Genomic DNA, 20,232 nt, shown 5'->3' on the forward strand with positions numbered 1-20,232 from the left:
GCACCCTGGCTGGCTGACTGTGAAGCTCCACCCTAAACAATGCACATGAGCTGCTGTGCGGGTGCTGATCACAGAAAGCAGAACTCAGCTCAGCTGGGCCCAGTGTGAAGAGCTCTTCCTTAGGATACCCCACTACAAGAGTTGTTAGATCCTGAACTGATGCTCATCACAGTTGGCCACTGTTTGTGCCAACCCTGGGCCTCCCTAGAAGGAGAAACCCAGTCCAATCCAGTGGGAAATATTGTCCCTGACTGACCCTCAGCAACCTTCTTGGAGCTACAAGCAATCTAGAGTTTGTGGCTGCCTCTGCTGGGCCCAGGTGCACCAAGACATATCAAGCTGCTCACCTAGGCTGGCTTTTACCCACACTGGGCCTGATGGAAGTTTTCTTAAAAGGCCAAGGTTTCCTGAGTTCTGCCTCCTTCAGCCTCTGTCTGCTGGCTGTCTTTTGGGCTTGGCCACTAAAAAAACTTCTGCTAGATTATTGAACCGGAGGGAATTCATGGATTAGGAAGGGTGGTGGGTGTCACTCCACCCTTGGCCGCAGGTGTCATTCTGTTCAGACTTTTTTCACAGACCTTAGTAGGGTGTGGCACCAGGAGTCTGGTGGGTATGGCCTCTGAGACCCAGAGGTATAGCCTGCTTGCATTCTGGACAGTTTCTACTGAGTCTCCTGTGAGGTGAAATTGTCAGTCCTAGACTTAGGAGTGTGTGGGGAGGATAGCTCCTGCCTCAATACCAGAAAAAGGAGTCACTGACACACCCATGCCTCCTGGCTTCTCAGCACTACCCAGTTGCCATGACTGGAGCAGGAGAGACTACCAAGGGTGGAATAGTTGCTTCTCTCCTGGCTGGTGCCACTCAGAGGTTACTACTGCTCCACCCAAGAAATATGGTGACTGCAGTACTGGATATTGACTCAGTACAGGGGTTCTGGTGTCCATCCCCTATAATGTCTCTCCCTGGGCCACCAACTTCACACTTCCTTCATGCAACTCTAGTCCTCTCAGCTCTCCCTCTACTGGAGCCCCGAGTAAGTGGCTGTGAACGAGATTTTTGTGCTGGCCCTTTAAGATAGAGCCTGCATCTCCGAGAGCTCAGTCTCTTTCTCACAGACAGAAACCCAGCTCTTTTCACCACAAAGTACTGTGTGATCTGGGGCTTTTAGGTCTGGGGCTTTAGGCTGGGACTCTGGGCCTAGGACTGAGGACCCATACCTCTCAGGGTGACCCTTGCCACGGTGATAGTCCCTCCAGACCTTCAGTCACTGCTTGCTCCTGGGAGCATTGTAGCCCTTTCTGCGTCTCTGTCCTTCTTACCAGTCTTGGTGTGGCTTCTTCTGTGATTCTTGGTTATAAACTCTTCTTCCTTTAGTCCAAAGTTGGTTTTTCAAGGTGATTGTTCTTAAATTAAGGTGTAATCCAATTTGTTCCTGGGAGGTGGCAGTTGGAACGTCCACCTACTCTGTTGCCATGTTTTTCTCCCTTAAGCCACATCTTTTAGGTGCATTGCTTAAGGGTAAATGAGTACTTATTTTTATTCTAGGTTTTATTTATACATCTACCTATTAATTTGTATGATTTAAGAAATTAAGATGAAATTTAATAAATTTAGCATACCAAATGAAATTATTAAGTGTTTTCACATTATGCATAGGACCTAGAAGAATACAAAAAATTAAAATCAAAAGTAAATAAAAATTATAATTTTAAATAGTAGCACTAACATAAGGAAGCTTATTAAAATGCACTTCACAATATAAGCAATGTCCTAAAAACGTAGAATTACTCTGTTTTTCTAGAATTCTAAAACATAAAACATTTGAAAATAATCAGCACTTCATATGATAGCAGATTTATTTAGAAAAAAAGAGATGCCTGATCAGTGGTGGTGCAGTGGATAAAACATTAATTTGGAACGCTGAGGTCAGCAGTTTGAAACCCCAGACTTGCCTGGTCAAGGCACATATGGGAGTTGATGCTTCCTTCTCATCCTGCTTTTTATCTCTCTCATTCTCTCTCTCTTTCCTCTCTAAAATGAATAAATAAAATCATTTAAAAATTAAAAAACAATACATATGTTAAAAAAAGAAAACAAGATAGAAATCTTACTTTTTTTCTGCCGATTCATTTATTTAGAATCACCTTGGCCTTGGATACGTCTCCAGGCCAGCTATATTTGGTAAGATTTAATCATTGCAGCCATATGTTTTTATGACATTTCTTCTCCTGTGGGTTAATTTTATTTTTATTCAAATTTCTTAAAATCTATAAATCTCTGTAAATGAGATTTTCTTAATGTAAGTAAAGACAAATAATTATGTTTTTAAATTGTAAAAATAAACTTATGTTTTAAGTCATTATTTTATTATTTATTTGAAAGAGAGAAATATCGATTTGTTGTTATGTATGCATTCATTAGTTGATTCTTTTCTGTGTCCTGACCAGGGATCGAACCTGCATCTTTGCTTATTGAGACAATGCTCTAACCAACTGAGATACCTGGTCAGAGTTCTAAGTCATATTGTGTTAATACAGGGATTGGAGCTATAGACTTTTATTCGAAACATCTTTATTTTCATCGAATGTTAATTATATTAGAATAGTTGATAAATTTCCCAAGTTGCAACAGTAATTTTCTTCATAAAAGTCAGCAATTCTCTTTCTTAAAAGAATTTGCTCTTCCTATCAAGAAAAATAAAAAATACCATCATAAGCAGAAGGAAATGAAAAGTATACAGTGAGAAGAGAGAAATGGATAACTTGAGAGAATGCATTTCAGCTTAGAGTTGACAAATTATTCATTTAGGACCCAAGAACTTTCCCAACTATGAATAACTTCCTAGAGTATTAAGGTTATAAACCTCACTCAAGAATGTGTAGAGCACATTCCTCATCTAGTGCACTCTTGTCTGATTTCTATGTATAACATTCCTTGAACTGAATGAATGTTTTTTTAAATAAATGAAAATAAACTTTCAAATAAAACTAAAAAGATACTATTAAATTTTTTCTTACAAAATAATTTTTCACAGAACCTTGTTTATTTTTCTGACAATTAAATGTTACTTCTATTTTTAAGATAAAAGTGAAGTGAATAATTCATTTATTTTTATAGGACACAAGGCCAAGGAGTACTCTGTTGTTAAAATGTTAAAAAAAAACTTTTTTACGTGTTGCCTGATAAATTTTTCATGTATGCCTTACAGTTGGTAGAAGAGGAGTTTTTTATTGTTTGTTTCTCTCAGATGAGAATTGAAATAACACTAGGCACAATGTCTTTTTAAAATAATTGGGTTTATTTGCTAGATGATATAGGTGGGTATAAAGCTATTTATATATACACATGTACTTAGTTTCTTTGGCTAATTTCCATTTCATATTAACTAAATCACCAATAATAGTATCATACATAAATCTGGAAAATATAGAAAAAAAAGCTTTAAGCTAGGAAAAAAATGTTCTTGGATTTTATTAAATAGAAGTATATTGCAATCCAATAGTATAACTATGATATGAAGCTATGTAAATTCACAATTTTTCTAAAGTAATTTTATACGCATTAATTAATATTAAATAAAATTAACTTCACCCTTTATTCAAACTTCCACTGCAGAAACAAACTAATGATTCTATCTAGTTTTCTTTTCTCCTTTTCATGGGTTCATGCTTCCCATTCTGTTTCCTCAGGAGAGGAAAGAGTCATAGGAGATGGTCCTGGAGAGTTGGAAGTAGTGAATGAAATAGTAGATCCAAAAAGAGGTGCTGCCTGTATTCACTAAGAATAACTTATGGTTATTCTATGATTCTGGGCAGCTTTTCCTTTCCTGTTTTATTACAATTTACCAGTAGTAAATACTTTCATTAAAACAGTTATTCCCCAGGTGTGTTTTCTAGATCAACAGTAATTAGACCTGAAAATTTGTTACAAGTACCGTTCTCACAGAACACCCCAAACTGCTGAGTCAGGAATACTGGGAGTGGAGTTTTTGGAGTCTGTGCTTGAGTAGGACTTGAATGGGATTCCGGTCTACACAAACAGATGAGAATCATCATCTTGCTTCAGGAATAACAGAGTAAGGGAGAATATTGAACGCTCTTCACCTTCGGCAAGTCTGGAAGTCCCACCCAAGCTTTTTTCCTGCCTACAGCTGTTTCTCCAGAATGTCGTCTTTAGTGTATGTGCATGGACTTACTTACACCTGAGTTTCCTTGCTGAGTCTCCTTTTCTGAGACTGTCTCCTCAGATAAGAAGACCAAGTCAAATAGAAGTGTTAATGGTGAGGCTGTGTATACACCAAGGACTCAGATGATACTGTTTCCAGGACAGGAAAGAAGCATGCCTGGGTTATTTCCTATTCCTATTTAGTCGTTTAATTGCTTAAAACAAATGTAGTAGTTTAGTTTTAAATATTAGTAATATATTGCAAATTATTCTGTGATTAATTACCTTTTGGTCATTATATTTTCCTCATATGTAACAAAAATGTTACATAGCATTGTGGCAGAACTTTTATTATTTTGGAATATTGTTTAATTCCTTATTGTGTACATCTTCTGTGTAAAATTAGGAAATGATCATCTAATATTATAAATTGAATTTTTAAAATATATGAATCATGTATAAAGGTAAGTATAGGTGTTTTTATTCAAACCAGACATTATAAGAGTTATGTACTCTACCCACTCCTGTAATCCTCACTGCATAGTCACCATAGTCATCTTCCTTTTCAAGCATAAGAAGTCTAGTGTCCCATGATCATCCTGGTAGCCTGGGGTAGGACCAGCACTCCAGTCCAAACACTTGTTTGAGCAGAGTTACCTTCTTTACCATGCTTTTCTTACACATATACTACTCAAGGTGTTCTTAAGGATGTCCAACAGTTCTTATAGAAGGGCGTATAACTTAAAACTTCAATGAATAATGAAAATCATTATGTAGGGATTGGGTTTATGAAATGGAACATGCCTACTTTAGCAAAACAACTCAATTGCATTACACTGAATTCTGGTTATTCTCTAATTTGTTTAACTTTTGAGGGAATTTTCAGGGAACTCTTGAGATCAAGAGTTAGTTCTTTATTATTGGCACAATGTAGTAAGTATTCAGAAACAATTTCCTTTGAGGTATAGAAGGATAGACAAAGAAGACATTCAAGATCTTTCCTTGAACTCCTTGAACTATGCATGGGGTCTGCAGCCCTTGCAGGATACAGCACCCTTATTCCTTCTCATTTTACAGTCATCCTAATTCAGCTGCAGGCTTTTGACTAGATTTATGACCGCTGTGAAATTGTACGGTGTTCTTTCTACATGACATGTTATTATTCCGTGGGTTAGAATTGGACTTTTATAATTTTTAAAGATTTTAACTTAGAAGTAAAGTTTATTTCACTTTTTGTTTTGAATTATATTTACTAGTCTTTATGTCTTAATTTCAACAGCATCACTGCAAAACTTGAAAGAGCTTTAGAAAAAGTTGCTCCTCTTCTTCGTGAAATTTTTGTAGACTTTGCCCCATTCCTATCTCGCACACTTCTTGGCAGTCATGGACAAGAACTTTTGATAGAAGGTATGGTTTCTCTCTCTATTGTAATTATTTTATTTTTCTGTAATGTTTCTATTAATCATGGCATAATTTGTACTTCTGGAGGAATATTTATTACCAAAAGGATGTAAAGACATTGCTTTTACAAATTCTAATAAGATACTCATATGTACTTTTTCCTTGTTCTTTTTTTTATAAAACATGTTTGTACAGGCAGTGTTATTGCACAGCTAATAACAGCATGAAAAACTCTGAAAACTGTTGGAATGGGAGGCACTGGCTCTTACAACCCTAATCTATCAGGGCTGCTTGGTTTCCCTTTATTAGGGTGCCATGTGTACTAAGCAGGGATCTGTACAATTTCATTCCAACAGCCAGGCTTCGTAAAGTGACTTTACTTATTCCCATAACATTTGGTATATGAGAATCCTTAACTGAGAAAATGTAAAGAAGTACCTTACTAGGAGTTGATGAAGCTGCTGTCTTTTCCTCAACAGTAGCTGAAGTGGAGTGAGAAGGTACAGAAGGTAAATGAACTGTAACGAAGATTTCATTTATGCACTTAATAGGAGAGGATCTTTGAAAAAGTATTATCTAGAGGTTTATTTTAAACAAGTTTTGTTTCATGAATATTCATGAAATTCAGAAAACGGTAATCAACATCTAGAGGAACCTATGAGTGATGAATGGTTTTATGTGCCATTTCCTGGATTTAGAATTCTCATGTGTTTTTTGCTTTTCCCTTTCTATTTACTATAGAAGCTCTCCTGTGCCTGTTGTATCATGTCTCAAGTGCTTTTGCATATCTGTTTCTGTTAAAGGGACAGTAGTATTTAATAACTGTGCTGAGTTTAAATCCTTATTCCACCACTTTCTTAGCTCTATGACCTTATGAGACTTAGTTGGCTATTTTGTATCTTAGTTCTTTTCTATAAGATGCAGTCAGTGATAGCACCTCCCTCCCAGGACTCTTGTGAGGATTAAATTATAATATAATGCATATAAGGCTTTTAGAACTGATGGTAGTCTGTTCATTTTTTAAAAAGATGCTGAGTTCTTGCTCTAGGTTAAGTGCTCCCTTAGGCACTTGGAATGTACCAGTAACTAACAGACGAGATCCTTGCATTGTGGAGCTTATATTCTAGCAAGGAGACAATAAGTAAGTGTTCAGCATAAAGATTCGTCATGTAGAATGTTAAAACTTGATAAATGCCATATGAACGGATAAGTACCGCACTAGGGATTGGAATTATAGAAATGACAGGGTGATATTGCTGTTTTAAGGATGGTGATTGATTTTTAAATAGGGCAATAGTGAAAGTTGTATTTGAGCAAAGAGCTAAGGAGGTGAGCTGCACAGAGCACAGTCAGTGTAGTGACTTTTCCTGTGTTGCTTTTATAGTGAGAAAGAAATTCAGTAAGCATTATTGAAGAAATAAATCCTAAATTTTTCCTCATAATATTTTACATTTCTGTATTTATGTGTATCTTTTCCTAAAATGATGTGACAAATTTACAGGAGAAATTATGATTCCTAAAGACATACTAAAATAGGCCCTGGCCAGTTGGCTCAGTGGTAGAGTGTCGGCCCGGCATTTGGAAGTCCCGGGTTTGATTCCCTGTCAGGGCACACAGGAGAAGTGACAATCTGCTTCTCCACCCTTCCCCCTCTCATTTCTATCTCTCTCTTCCCCTCCTGCAGCCAAGGCTCCACTGGAGCAGAGTTGGCCCGGGTGCTGAGGATGGCTCTGTGGCCTCTGCCTCAGGTGCTAGAATGGCTCTGGATGCAACAGAGCAACGCCCCAATGGGGAGAGCATTGCCCCCTAGGGGGCATGCCGGGTGGATCTTGATCAGGCGTATGCGAGAGTCTGTCTCTCTGCCTCCCCACTTCTCACTTCAGAAAATACCAAAAAATAATAATAATAATAAAAGACCTACTAAAATAAACACAAAATAAATTTAGTTATGCGGCAATGCCAACAGTGGGTTCTGGACTGTTTTTAAAACAGCACGAAGTTTCCCAGTGGTCAAAGCAAAGGAGAATTTAAGTAATAAGACTCAGATTACTGGCTCCTAAGTGACAGTTCATGACGCTTTTAAAATGTAAGGAATTGGTGTCAGGTAACTTGTTAACTGCTATATGATGGTCTGTCAGGACCCCCCATATGCTGCCCCCTTTTCAGAATTTTCCATGACCAGACAGCTGGACTATTTCTCATTTCCTCCCAGCACTTCAGAGAGAAGGTAGGAGAGATGGCTCGGTAATGGAAATCAATTTCCTTGCGCTTGTCTAAGTTCACCTCACATATTTGGAATGGAGTTGAAAGAATGTTAATAATACGCCAGTTTTGCCTGACCAGGCGGTGGCGCAGTGGATACAGCATGGACTGGGACGCAGAGGACGCAGGTTCAAAACCCTGAGGTCGCCAGCTTGAGTGCAGGTTCATCTGGTTTGAGCAAGGCTCACCAGCTTGAGCCTAAGGTCGCTGGCTTCAGCAAGGGGTCACTTGCCCTGCTATAGATTCCCTGCTTCCTGTCAGGGCACATATGAGAAAGCAATCAAACAACTAAGGTGCTGCAACGATGAATTGATACCTCTCATCTCTCTGCTTTCCTGTCTGTAGCTTGTCCCTCTCTATGTCTCCCTCTGTCTCTGTCACAAAAAAAAAAGAATATGCCACTTGAATTTTTAAAAAGTGACTGTGCTAAAAATGAAACATTGGAACAAGTTCTGTATTGAAAGTTAACTTTGTGTTCACCAGACAGAATACAATTTTATTTTTAAAATTTTCTGCATTTCAAGATATCCCTTAATTTTAATATATCCTATTTTTAAGACACTGTGGGTGTAATTTTCATATTCTTTTGATATAAAAATTATTTTTCTTAATAAAATGATAGAAAATGGTAGATCTTAGGGTTTTTTATATTTACTGATTTTAGAGAGAGAAAGGGAGAAAGAGACACAGGAACACCAGTCTGCTCCTGTGTGTACCCTGACCTGCGAGCGAGCCAGCAGCCTCTGCACTTCTGGACGATGTCCTCACTGATTGATCTGGCCGGGCCAGAATTTAGGGTTTGAGTTTCATTTTTTAAATACCTTTACTTGGCAAAGTATAAAATTGACAACCTTAAGATACGGTCCTTCATATTTTTCCAGTTCATCTAGTCCAGAGACCTCTGCTATATGATGGAACAACATTTGGTGTCACTCACAGTTTGTCATAGCCATCTTTTTCAGACTCAGCTCTCCTTGCCATCCTCATGGTATAGCAGCCGTTCCTTAAACGTGCAAACAAGTTCTGCCTTATCATGTTTTCTTCTTTTGTACAACCTTTTCTTCTGCTCTGGATCTTTCTCCTTTTGTCTGTCTCCTAAATTATTCTCAACCTTTGAGTCCCATTTCAGGTTTCTTATGCCAAATTAATGTCTTTTTTCTGTGCTCCTATGACATTTTATTTATACAAATTAATAAAATTATTTTTCACTTGTGAATAGAATGAATCTCATTGTTTATATTAACATTGCCTAACTTAGAATCTGGTATATAATATTCAGTATTTTTTTTCCTTGTGCTTGAATCAATTTTTTATTTTGCTAATAATTTTTGATAAGGTAAAATGCTCAACATCACTAATCATTAAAGAAATGCAAATTAAAACCACAATGAGATATCACCTCACACCAGTCAGAATGGCGCTCATCAACCAAATAACACAGAATAAGTGCTGGCGAGGATGTGGAGAAAAGGGGACCCTCCTGCACTGCTGGTGGGAATGCAGACTGGTGCAGCCACTGTGGAAAACAGTATGGAGATGCCTCAAGAAATTAAAAATCAAACTGCTTTTTGACCCAGCTATTCCACTGTTAGGAATATACCCCAAGAACACCATAGCACTGTTTCAAAAGAAGAAATGCACCCCCATGTTTATGGCAGCATTGTTCACAATAGCGAAGATCTGGAAACAGCGCAAGTGTCCGTCAGAGGACGAGTGGATTAAAAAGCTTTGGTATATATATACTATGGAATACTACTCAGCCATAAGAAATGATGACATCGGATCATTTACAGCAACATGGATGGACCTTGATAACATTATACTGAGCGAAATAAGTAAATCAGAAAAAACTAATAACGATATGATTCCATTCATAGATGGGACATAAAAATGAGACTCAGAGACAGGACAAAGAGTATGGGGGTTATGGGGTGAGGGGGAGGAGAGGGTTGGGGGAGGAGAGGGGCACAAAGAAAACCAGTCAGAAGGTGACGGAAGACAATTGGACTTTGGGTGATGGGAATGCAGCATAATCAAATATCAAAATAACCTGGAGATGTTTTCTCTGAACATATGTACCCTGATTTATCAATGTCACCCCATTAAAATTAATTTTAAAAAGTTTGGAAATGAAGGGAAGCTGGGTAACATTTTGTGTGGTGTGGGGAGCAGCTGAGCATTGATTATGACGTGCATGCCGTTAGCTGCTGTCCTTACAAGGGTTCCTTCCAGTTCTTCCCCAGCCAGTGGGAATACTTGCTCTTTCTCTCATCCTAAACATGTGCTCCTGATTATGCCTTCCTTTCCCCTCAGTTTCATTGTCCTTCTTTTTCTAATTCCATATACTGTTCCTCTCTTCTGAGAACAGCTGGAAAACTGTTGTGAAGAACTTAGGAGATTTACGTGATAAAAATACCTTTACTCAAGCTATTGAATAGTTCCGTTTAAAAAATAGTAGTAATGGTAAATCTCATTGCTTTTGACTTTATCATATATATGTATATGGTAGGAAAAAAGCTGGATTTAGGTAACTAAAGGTATTTTAATGTATTACAAAAAGACAAGACAAGTACTTATTTTAAGCAATCATAAAATATATTTGTATTGCATTTTTAAGTGTTACTTTATATTCAGCTTTTCTTAAGTCACACACATAATTAATTTTTTTCTTATGAAATAATCTTTGGTAGTTTATATTATGTGCTTTTAAAATACAAACTAAAATTATGTTTTTTAAAATTTTAAATGTGTCACTTTCTTTAGTCAACCTGTGTTAAATTTATTCTTGTATAATTCTAGAATAATCAGTGTAGTTCACATCTTTTAAAGGTCACTAATTAATGTAGCTATTTTTGCATAAGTTTTGATGTATATGTTTTTAAGCAATAATTAAGGATTTTTGGAGGTTAGTGCATTTTCTTTAAGAAAAATTTGCATCTTCAATTTGCAGACTACTGCATAAATGTTAGAGTAAGTACTTATGCAACTATCAAACCCATCAGCCTAAGATAATAAAACAACCTTTTTGTCCAAAGTTGTTACATTTGCCTTGCTGCCCTGATAGAGAGTGCACCGCAGAGGAACCGGGGAGCTTCTTGTAAAGGAAGCATTGAGAGCAGTGTATTTAAAGTTTGGGCCCTGGCCGGTTGGCTCAGCGGTAGAGCGTCGGCCTAGTGTGCGGAGGACCCGGGTTCGATTCCCGGCCAGGGCACACAGGAGAAGCGCCCATTTGCTTCTCCACCCCTCCGCCGCGCTTTCCTCTCTGTCTCTCTCTTCCCCTCCCGCAGCCAAGGCTCCATTGGAGCAGAGATGGCCCGGGCGCTGGGGATGGCTCTGTGGCCTCTGCCTCAGGCGCTAGAGTGGCTCTGGTCGCAATATGGCGACGCCCAGGATGGGCAGAGCATCGCCCCCTGGTGGGCAGAGCGTCGCCCCTGGTGGGCGTGCCGGGTGGATCCCGGTCGGGCACATGCGGGAGTCTGTCTGACTGTCTCTCCCCATTTCCAGCTTCAGAAAAATGAAAAAATGAAAAAAAAATAAAATAAATAAAATAAAGTTTGTATTTCAGTAAGTGGGGCCAGTTTAGTGTAGATTGGTTGCTGTCAGGAGGTGAGTTAGCATGGATGATTTTTGTTTAGGGGCCTAAGAACTACAGTGGGCCTAGAGCTGTAATTAGTAATAAAGAAACTGTAATCACCTAAGTTAATTATAAGAGAAGATGCTTAGGGGTGTGTGTGTGTGTGTGTGTGTGTGTGTGTATGTGTGTGTAAGCATGGTATCCTTTACTCTGTCTCATTTCCCCATGTCATGGAGTGACCTTGTAAAATCAGTGTTTATAGTCTGTGAGCATATATGTTTGCTTGAGAATGCTTAAGAATATTAAAAGTAACTTAATTACCATAAGTGCTCAGCAAAAGTTTCCAAAGCATCCAAGGACAGGAACTGAAATACAGTTAGACTTCAGCATCCTGGAAATGGGTGAAGGCCATCAGAAACCAGGGTGCTCCCTTTAATTCTTTTTTTAAAAAATAATTTTATTTTTTAATGGAGCGACATCAATAAATCAGGTTACATATATTCAAAGATAACATGTCCAGGTTATCTTGTCGTTCAATTATGTTGCATACCCATCACCCAAAGTCAGATTGTCCTCTGTCACCTTCTATCTAGTTTTCTTTGTGCCCCTCCCCCTCCCCCTTTCCCTCTTCCTCTCCCCCCTCCCCCCGTAACCACCACACTCTTATCAATGTCTCTTAGTTTCACTTTTATGTCCCACCTACGAATGGAATAATGCAGTTCCTGTTTTTTTCTGATTTACTTATTTTACTTTGTATAATGTTATCAAGATCCCACCATTTTGCTGTAAATGATCCGATGTTATCATTTCTTACGGCTGAGTAGTATTCCATAGTGTATGTGTGCCACATCTTCTTTATCCAGTCATCTATTGATGGGCTTTTTGGTTGTTTCCATGTCCTGGCCACTGTGAACAATGCTGCAATGAACATGGGGCTGCATGTGTCTTTACATATCAATGTTTCTGAGTTTTTGGGGTATATACCCAGTAGAGCTCCCTTTAATTCTTAAGGTGACTTCAGAGCTTCCCAGTTTTCATTCTCCCTGTATGTATATCAGTTCAATAATTTTACTTCCCTCCCAGACTGGTTTCACTTTCTTAGTCATCAGAATACAGCTCAATGTAGCATGCATTCTTAACTCCAAATGTGCTTTTAATGTAAATATCTTTCATCATCAGACTATACGTCATTACTCATCAAGAGAGAATCTCAATGGCTCAACCTTGGTGAGATGTCTTTCCCTGTTATAATTAGTGAGATTGATGTGGTTGGGAGGGGCAAGGTTGAATGTAATACATAGTCTGCCCTTTTTAGAAGCTGCATATTAACTGAACCATCTTAGGAAAAGAATTCTCACAGTACTGAAAATGTCACTAAAGTGTCTACTCTAGTTTTAGTGACATTAACAAATATTTTATTAAAATCATATAATATTCAAGAATATTTATAACTTCCAAGTCTAGCATGTTTTTAAAGTATGTACAGATAACTTGAAATTTTCGTGTCCACCAAAAGAGAACATCACTGAAATGTTATAAAAGGAATGAGCGTACTGAAGAATCTCCTATCACCCTTAGATCATTTACAGTAACAATATGGCTACATAATTAGAAAAATTTGTTCATTTTAATTCAAAAATTATATATTAAATATAATTTCAAATTATTTTACAGTTACAATAATACAATAAAGTGTACATGGCATGTTCAGGCTAGATGGCAATGGGGGCATAGTTTTTAAATATCCCTGAATTCTTCCATGAAAAATAGACATAAACATAGATGGTAAAATAATAACTATTAGCCATGATAATAACTATTAGTCCATTAGCAGTAACAGATGGATGCTTACAATGAAACTAAATGACAAGGTATCCCATTGAACTTCAAAATATGACTAGGTAGGGATAGTCCATCTATAGGTCCAAGATATTCATGGTGTCAGCAGATGCATGGGAGAAATGGTGGAGAACAAGAGAGCATCTGAGAATCCTGGTCTACAGATATTCCCTGGAAAACCCAGGGAGGGCCAATTTTAATAGCAGCTGCTAAAACAGGGAAGATTTTACACACTATAATAGCAGGGTCTGACGGTTCTGTGGTGAGGCCTCCATGTCTTAGAGCCATCTAGGTCTCATGAGAAATTAACCAAGCAACATTCTTTTCCAAGACAAAGTCCCACTTTCAGAGAAAGTCCAAAAATAAAGTGGGGAAGACAGGCAAAGCTAGTATATCTCAAAAAGTAGGCTGCCGTAGTTTTGAAAACTCCATGAAAATGAACAAGTGGAATCTCTAGAACCTGAAGAAAAAAGAAAAAAAGCTATCCTGAAAGTTATCTAAAAGTTTGAACATAAGCCTAAAGTAACCAGCAAAAGGATCTTAATCCCATATATTACAATAAGAAAAATGAATGCATGCCAGAAAAAAGATCAAAAGTTTCTAAATAAGTTAGAAGACATTAGGAAATGATACAGAAATGAAAGAACAATTTAAATCAGAAGTTAGAGAATCTCACAAATTAGGCGAGAGAACTTAGGGAAGAATTTGCAACAGGGGGAAAACAATTTTAGAAATGAAGGCTAAATTAGAAGAAATAAAGAAGTAAACTGTTCAGATAGAGAAAAATATAAGATAAGAAGAGAAATGTCAAATATTCAAAAAAATAATGGCTGAAGAGGCAAGAAGAGATTAGGGACAAATTTAGAATATCCAAGATGCGAAAGAGTTTCCAAAGAAGAAAACTAAAGGAAAGAACAGAAAAATAATAGGATCAGTTATTCAGAAACTCCTACAGTTAAAAAAAAGAAGAAAAATATTTTTCTAGCAGAATACATAAACAGCATAATCTTGGATATTTCTCTCAGTAATATTTTTTTTTATATATCTCCTTGGGCAAGAGAAACAAAAGAAAAAAATAAATGCGACTACATCAAACTAAAAGTTTTTTCACAGTAAAAGAAACCATTAGCCCTGGACAAGTAGCTCATTTGGATCGGACATCATCTTGATATGCCAGGTTTGCCGGTTTGATTTTGGTCAGGGTGCACACTAGAATCAGCTACTGAATGCATAAGGAAGTGGAATAACAAACTGATGTTTCAGTCTCGCTTTTTTCTTCCTCACTAAAGTCAATGAATAAATTTAAAAAATAAACGATCAACAAAATGAAAAGACAGCCCCCTTAACGGGAGAACATATTTGTCAATGTTACATCTGAGAAGGGGTCAAAATTCAAAATATATAAATAACTCATATAACTCAAGACCAAAAACAAACAAACAGTCCAATTAAAAAAATGTGCTGAGGACCTGAACAGACACTTCTTCAAAATGGACATACAGATGGCCGATGGACACCTGAAAAGATAGATGCTCAATGTCACTAATCATCATAGAGATACAGATTAAAAGCACAATGAGGTACCACGCCACACTTCTCAGAGTGGCACTCATCTGTACCTCAACAAACAGCAAGTGTGGATGAGGGTGTGGAGAACCCTGTGCACTGCTGGTGGGAATGAAGATTGGTACTGCCACTGTGGAAAGCAGTATGGAGTTATCTCAAAAAATTATACTTACAAAGTGTTTCCCCTGATATATCAAAAAATTAAAAATGGAAGTGCCTTAAGACCTATCAGTTTTATTTCAGGGTATATATGTATTTGAAGAAACCCAAAACACTAATTTGAAAGAATATATGCACCCTATGTTCATTTCAGTATTATTTATGACAGCCAAACTATGGCAGCAGCCCAAGTGCCCATCAATAATAGATAAGTAGTTTAAAAAACTGTGGTACATATATTCAATGGAATATTACTCCACCCCAAAAATGTACAAAATCTTAATATTTGTGACAGCATGGATAGACCTAGACGTTTTATGCTAAGTGAATTAAGAGAAAGACAAATACTGTATGATATCACTTATATGTGGAATCTAAAGGATAAACAAAGCAGAAACAGATTCATGTATACATATAACAAACTGCTGGTTGGCAGAGGGGATGGGAGAGGAGGATGGGTGAAAGGTGAAGGGTGGGGAAATACAGATTGGCAGTTACAGAACAGTCCCGAGGATGTCAAGTACAGCACAGGGAATACAGTTGATAATATTGTAATAACTGTGTAGTCCCAGGTGGGTCCTGGAAATATCAGGGGGAGCCTTTGTAAAGTACATTATTGTCTAGCTACTATGCTGTATACCTGAAACTAATACATAGTAATAGTGAATGTACACTATAATTGAAAAATAAAATTAATAAAAATTAATTTATTAATTAATTTAAAAATTATATTTAATTGTACACTGACTATCTGAAAAAATTACCAACATGAACAATGTGTAGACATAGTCTTGTAAAGTCAGTGGACTTGAAGAATGGAAAAAATAGAAATATTTCAAGTGTCCATATAAAAATACAAATTAACTTACAAGTGAAAGAGAATTATATTGTTATCATACTTTTTGACAGACATATTGTCTAACTAGTAGAAAATGGAGTTGGCTATTTAAGAATTTCCCAGGTGAGGGAATTTATTATCACTAATCTAGAAGAATTGATTTAAAAAAAAAGTCATTCCAGGTGAAACAAAAGGAGTCGCGACCCACAGGTTGAGAACCGCTGGTCTAGACAATCACTTGAAGACATATAAAAATAGAAAGTTGTCCAGTATAGGTATGTTTGTGGAAAAAATCCTGTATAATCATACTATCACTTTATTTTATAATATTTAACAAACAAAAGCATAAAAGTAACTATAACTCAATGTTAATAGGTACATGGTATATATAGGTGTATTTTTTTACAATAATATAAAATATGGAGAATGGCAGAGATTTAAAGGAGTAGAATTTTTGTATGCAGTTTGAGTTTTCGATTTGAAATTGATTGTCGTACAGTAGTGGAGGCGGTGGGCCCTGGGACGGCACTGTCCCCCAAGATTTAGCTGCTATCCAGCCAAAAACCTGAGACAGTACAAATGGCTGCCTGATGAGACAGGAGAATGCTATGTACTTCAGGAACAAGTAAGTGAATATTCAGTGTGACCTCCTTTGAACGGAAGACTCTAGAATGACAAAATTTGTCTCATATGATGAAACCCTACCTGAGAGTTAAATGTCATCACAAAAATGTAGTATACTCCAGGTTCAACAGCATTGATCAGTGATAAAGTGACTGATTTAAATGATTAAACAATACTCAGCCAAACATGCTGAATATTGTTATTCTACATGCGAAAGTTTGCCAATGAATTACAGATCATTATAAAGAGTATCCACAAATGCAACAACAGAATTCACAGAAAGTTGAAGCCAGCAAAATGCCTGAGTACATTAACAAAGCTGTCAAAAAAGCATCTGAGTGTCAATGTGACCTAATCTGGATTGCAAGGAGAAAAGAAGAGTTTACCTGACTTAGAGACACATGTTATCCGGGCACCTCAAGGGAAGTACAAAGCGTTGCCAACAGAGCAGACCAAGGTCAGTCCCTACCCAGTGGCCTTCTCCCAGACAGGTCCTGGAATGCTACAAAAGGTGCTCACTGGATGAACTGGTCTATTAGCTGATAAACACAGCAGTTTACAAGCCCCTACTGGACCCTGACAGCAATGGAGACTCAGGTGATACAGACCACTGTTGAGGTGATGAGATAAAGAGTAATAAAGGCACTTAGGACTGCCCTTTGGCAATGTGTCTGATGGTGAAGGCCTTCCCGACAGCCAGGAGAGGCAGAGACCCAAGAACAAAGCTGCCACTCCTAGAAAGGATGCTTCCAAATGCTCTGTACTGTGTAGGTCATGGGTACAAGCCAAAGGTCATTATAAAAGCTCTCTGTGGGACTTGTCTGAAGGGCAAGGACTCTAACAAGAAAGGGAAGGCTGAATCCCTTATGCACCACTCCCAGTGTGCTAACTGTGGCCATCTTTCCTGCCTGGATGTGACCATGAGCTTGTTTCTATGATTAAGACCTACCCATGGCAATGTACAGAATCTAAAGCTTCCATTATATGTGGACAACCCCACCATGAAGAGAGAATGATGTTCTATGGTGTGCATTACAGAGGTTGTCACACTTTTTTGTGTGAGCCTTGGTATTATTTCATCAGGTCGCTGAATTTGTGACTATTGTCAGCAAGTCCCCCCAACACCCAGGGAAGTGGATAGAAGGGAAAAAACAGCAAAGGGGGATAAAATATGCCCCAATATAGCAATGTGCATTTAAGTGAATTATTTAGTGCTGATTTATTTACAATTCTCATTTTTATGCCAATAAAATATTTTTGCAATTAAAAAATAAAATTGGTTATTAAAAATTTAATGTTTTATGTAATCCCCATGAAAACTACAAAGAATAAATCTATAAAATTTACACATAAGGAAATAAGGGAATCAAAGCATATTACTTTAAAAAAAATCAACTAAATATAAATACAAAGGAAGGCAGTGAGAGAGGAAACAAGGGACAAATGCTGCAGGGCGTACAATCCACAAGATCCCAATGGCTAGTTCTTCCCTATCCAAAATTAAAATGTTAAGTGTGTTAAATGCTCCAATTAGATGGCACAGATTGGCTGAATGTATTACCAAAATAATAATAATAAGTATCCAGCTGTATACTGTTCACAAGAGACTCTCATTAAATCTAAACACAAACATACGCAGAAAGTGAAAGCGTGGGGGAAAAATAATATATTTTATACAAATAGTAACCAGAAGAGAAGGAGGAATGGCTATACTAATAATAAAGACAAAGTAGACTTTCAATACAAAACTGTTGTAAGAGACAAAGAAGGACACTATATAAGGACAAAAAGGTCCATTCACTGAGAAAATGTAAGAATTACAAATTTATATGCATCAAACATTGGAGTTCTTATACCTAAAGAGCAGACCAACAGAATTGAAGGGAGACAGATAGATAGTCTACAATAATAGTAGGAGAATTTCCCCGCATTCAGTACTGGATGGAACAGCTGGACAGAAAAACAGCAACGAAATAGATGACTTGAACAGCACTGTAAATTAATTGAACCTAACAGACATAAACAGGACGTAACAGGCAACAACAGAATAGATATTATTCTCAAGTTCACATGGGGCATTTTCCAAGATAGACTATAGATTAGACCACAAAACAAGTTTTAATACATTTTAAATTATTTGAATCATACAAAGTATCATTTCGGTTCATAATGAAATGAATCTAAAAATCAAGAGTAGAAAGAAAATTGGAAAAGTCCACAAATCTGTGGAAATGAACTCTGGGAAAAATCGTTAGGTCAAAGAAAAATTCTCTAGGGAAACAAGAAGAGATCTTAAGACAAATGAAAACTGAAATACAAAGTACCAGAACTGCAAGATGTGGCAGAAGCAGTGCTAATAGGGAAATTTGTATCAATAAAAGTTTATATTAACAAAAGGATTCCAAATTAATAACCTAAATATATACCTTAAGTGACTAGAAAAAGAATAAAATAAACACATAGCTAACAGAAGAAAGGAAATAACAAAGATTAGAGCAAAGGTAAACAAAGAATAGAAAAACAATAGAGAAAATAAACAAAACCAAGAGTTGATGCCTTGTAAAAATTAACAAAATTGACAAATTGTGGGTAGATTAACCAAGAACAGAAGAGAGGCAAGTTAGATAACTAAAATTTAAATCAAAAGAAAGGCATTACATTCTATGTTACAGACATACAAGGATTTTAAGAGAATACTGTTACAAATTAAATGCCAACCAGTAGTATAACCTAAGTGAAATGAATAAAATCCTAGAAGCATACGACTTATCTATAATGAACCATGAAGAAAGAGAAAATCTGAACAGACCAGAATGAGTAAAGAGATCGAATCAGTAATAAGAAATCTTCCAAGCCTAGGATTAGGTGGCCTCACTGGTGCATTTTTCCAGGTGTTTAATAATTAACACCAGTCCTTCTCAGATTCTTCTGGAAAATTGAAGAAAATTGCACATTTCCAAACTTATTTTATTAGGCCAGCATTTCTGATTCCTAAAACTGGAAAAAGACTTAAAAAAATACAAACTAAAATCCATTATGAATACTGATGCAAAAATTCTTAACAAAATACTAGCAATCCAAATTCAGCTTCATATTAAGAAGATTATACTCATGACCAAGAGGGATTTAGTCCTGGAATGCAAGAAAGGTTTGACATAAGAAGTTTATTAGTGTAAGACAAAATGAAGGAATAAAAAACAAGATCATGTCAATTGATGCAGAAAAAACGTTTTAGAAAATTCAACCCCCTTTCATGATAAAAACACTTCCACTAGGAACAAACAGAAGGATACCACCTCCACGTAAGAAAGGCCATATGTGAAACACTTGAGACTGACAGCTTTTCCCCTAACATCAGAAACAAAATAAGTATCCCACTTTTACCACTTTTGTTCAGCATAGTTCTGGAAGGCCTGCTTCACATAATTAGGTAAGAAAAAGAAATGAAAGGCCTTCAAATTGGAAAGGAAAAAGTAAAATCTGTTAGCATACCTGATAGAAATATTAAATTAATTCAGCAACATTGTAGAATTCAAAAGCAGCACCCTGATATTTAGTTGCATTTCTGTACACTAACACTGAAAATTACACAAAGGAAATTGAGAAAACAATTCTATTTACAACAATATCAAAAAGAATAAAATACTTTGGAATAAACTGAACAAAGAAAGTAAAAGATTTTTACACTGATAACTTCAAAACTGGTGAGAGAAATGAAAGAAGACACAAATAATTGAGAAGACATCTGATGTACAAATTATTAAGATGTTAATAATATCCAAAGCAATCTACAGATTTGGTACAA

General features: G+C 36.8%; 1 protein-coding gene and 1 pseudogene across 2 annotated transcripts in view; both read left to right on the forward strand.

Annotated features, from left to right (window-relative positions):
• The window catches only part of NBEA (neurobeachin), a 740,071-nt gene that overhangs the window by 264,092 nt on the left and 455,747 nt on the right, over positions 1-20,232 (forward strand). For both annotated transcript variants that reach the window (XM_066236595.1, XM_066236597.1), the window contains exon 33: positions 5,444-5,571. In XM_066236595.1, the coding sequence (XP_066092692.1) occupies positions 5,444-5,571 (128 nt within the window). The remainder of the gene's footprint in view (positions 1-5,443; positions 5,572-20,232) is intronic.
• On the forward strand, positions 15,262-17,626 carry LOC136308339 (PHD finger protein 10 pseudogene; annotated as a pseudogene).

This window comes from Saccopteryx bilineata, chromosome 6 (genome assembly GCF_036850765.1).
Source record: "Saccopteryx bilineata isolate mSacBil1 chromosome 6, mSacBil1_pri_phased_curated, whole genome shotgun sequence".
NCBI lineage: Eukaryota > Metazoa > Chordata > Mammalia > Chiroptera > Emballonuridae > Saccopteryx > Saccopteryx bilineata.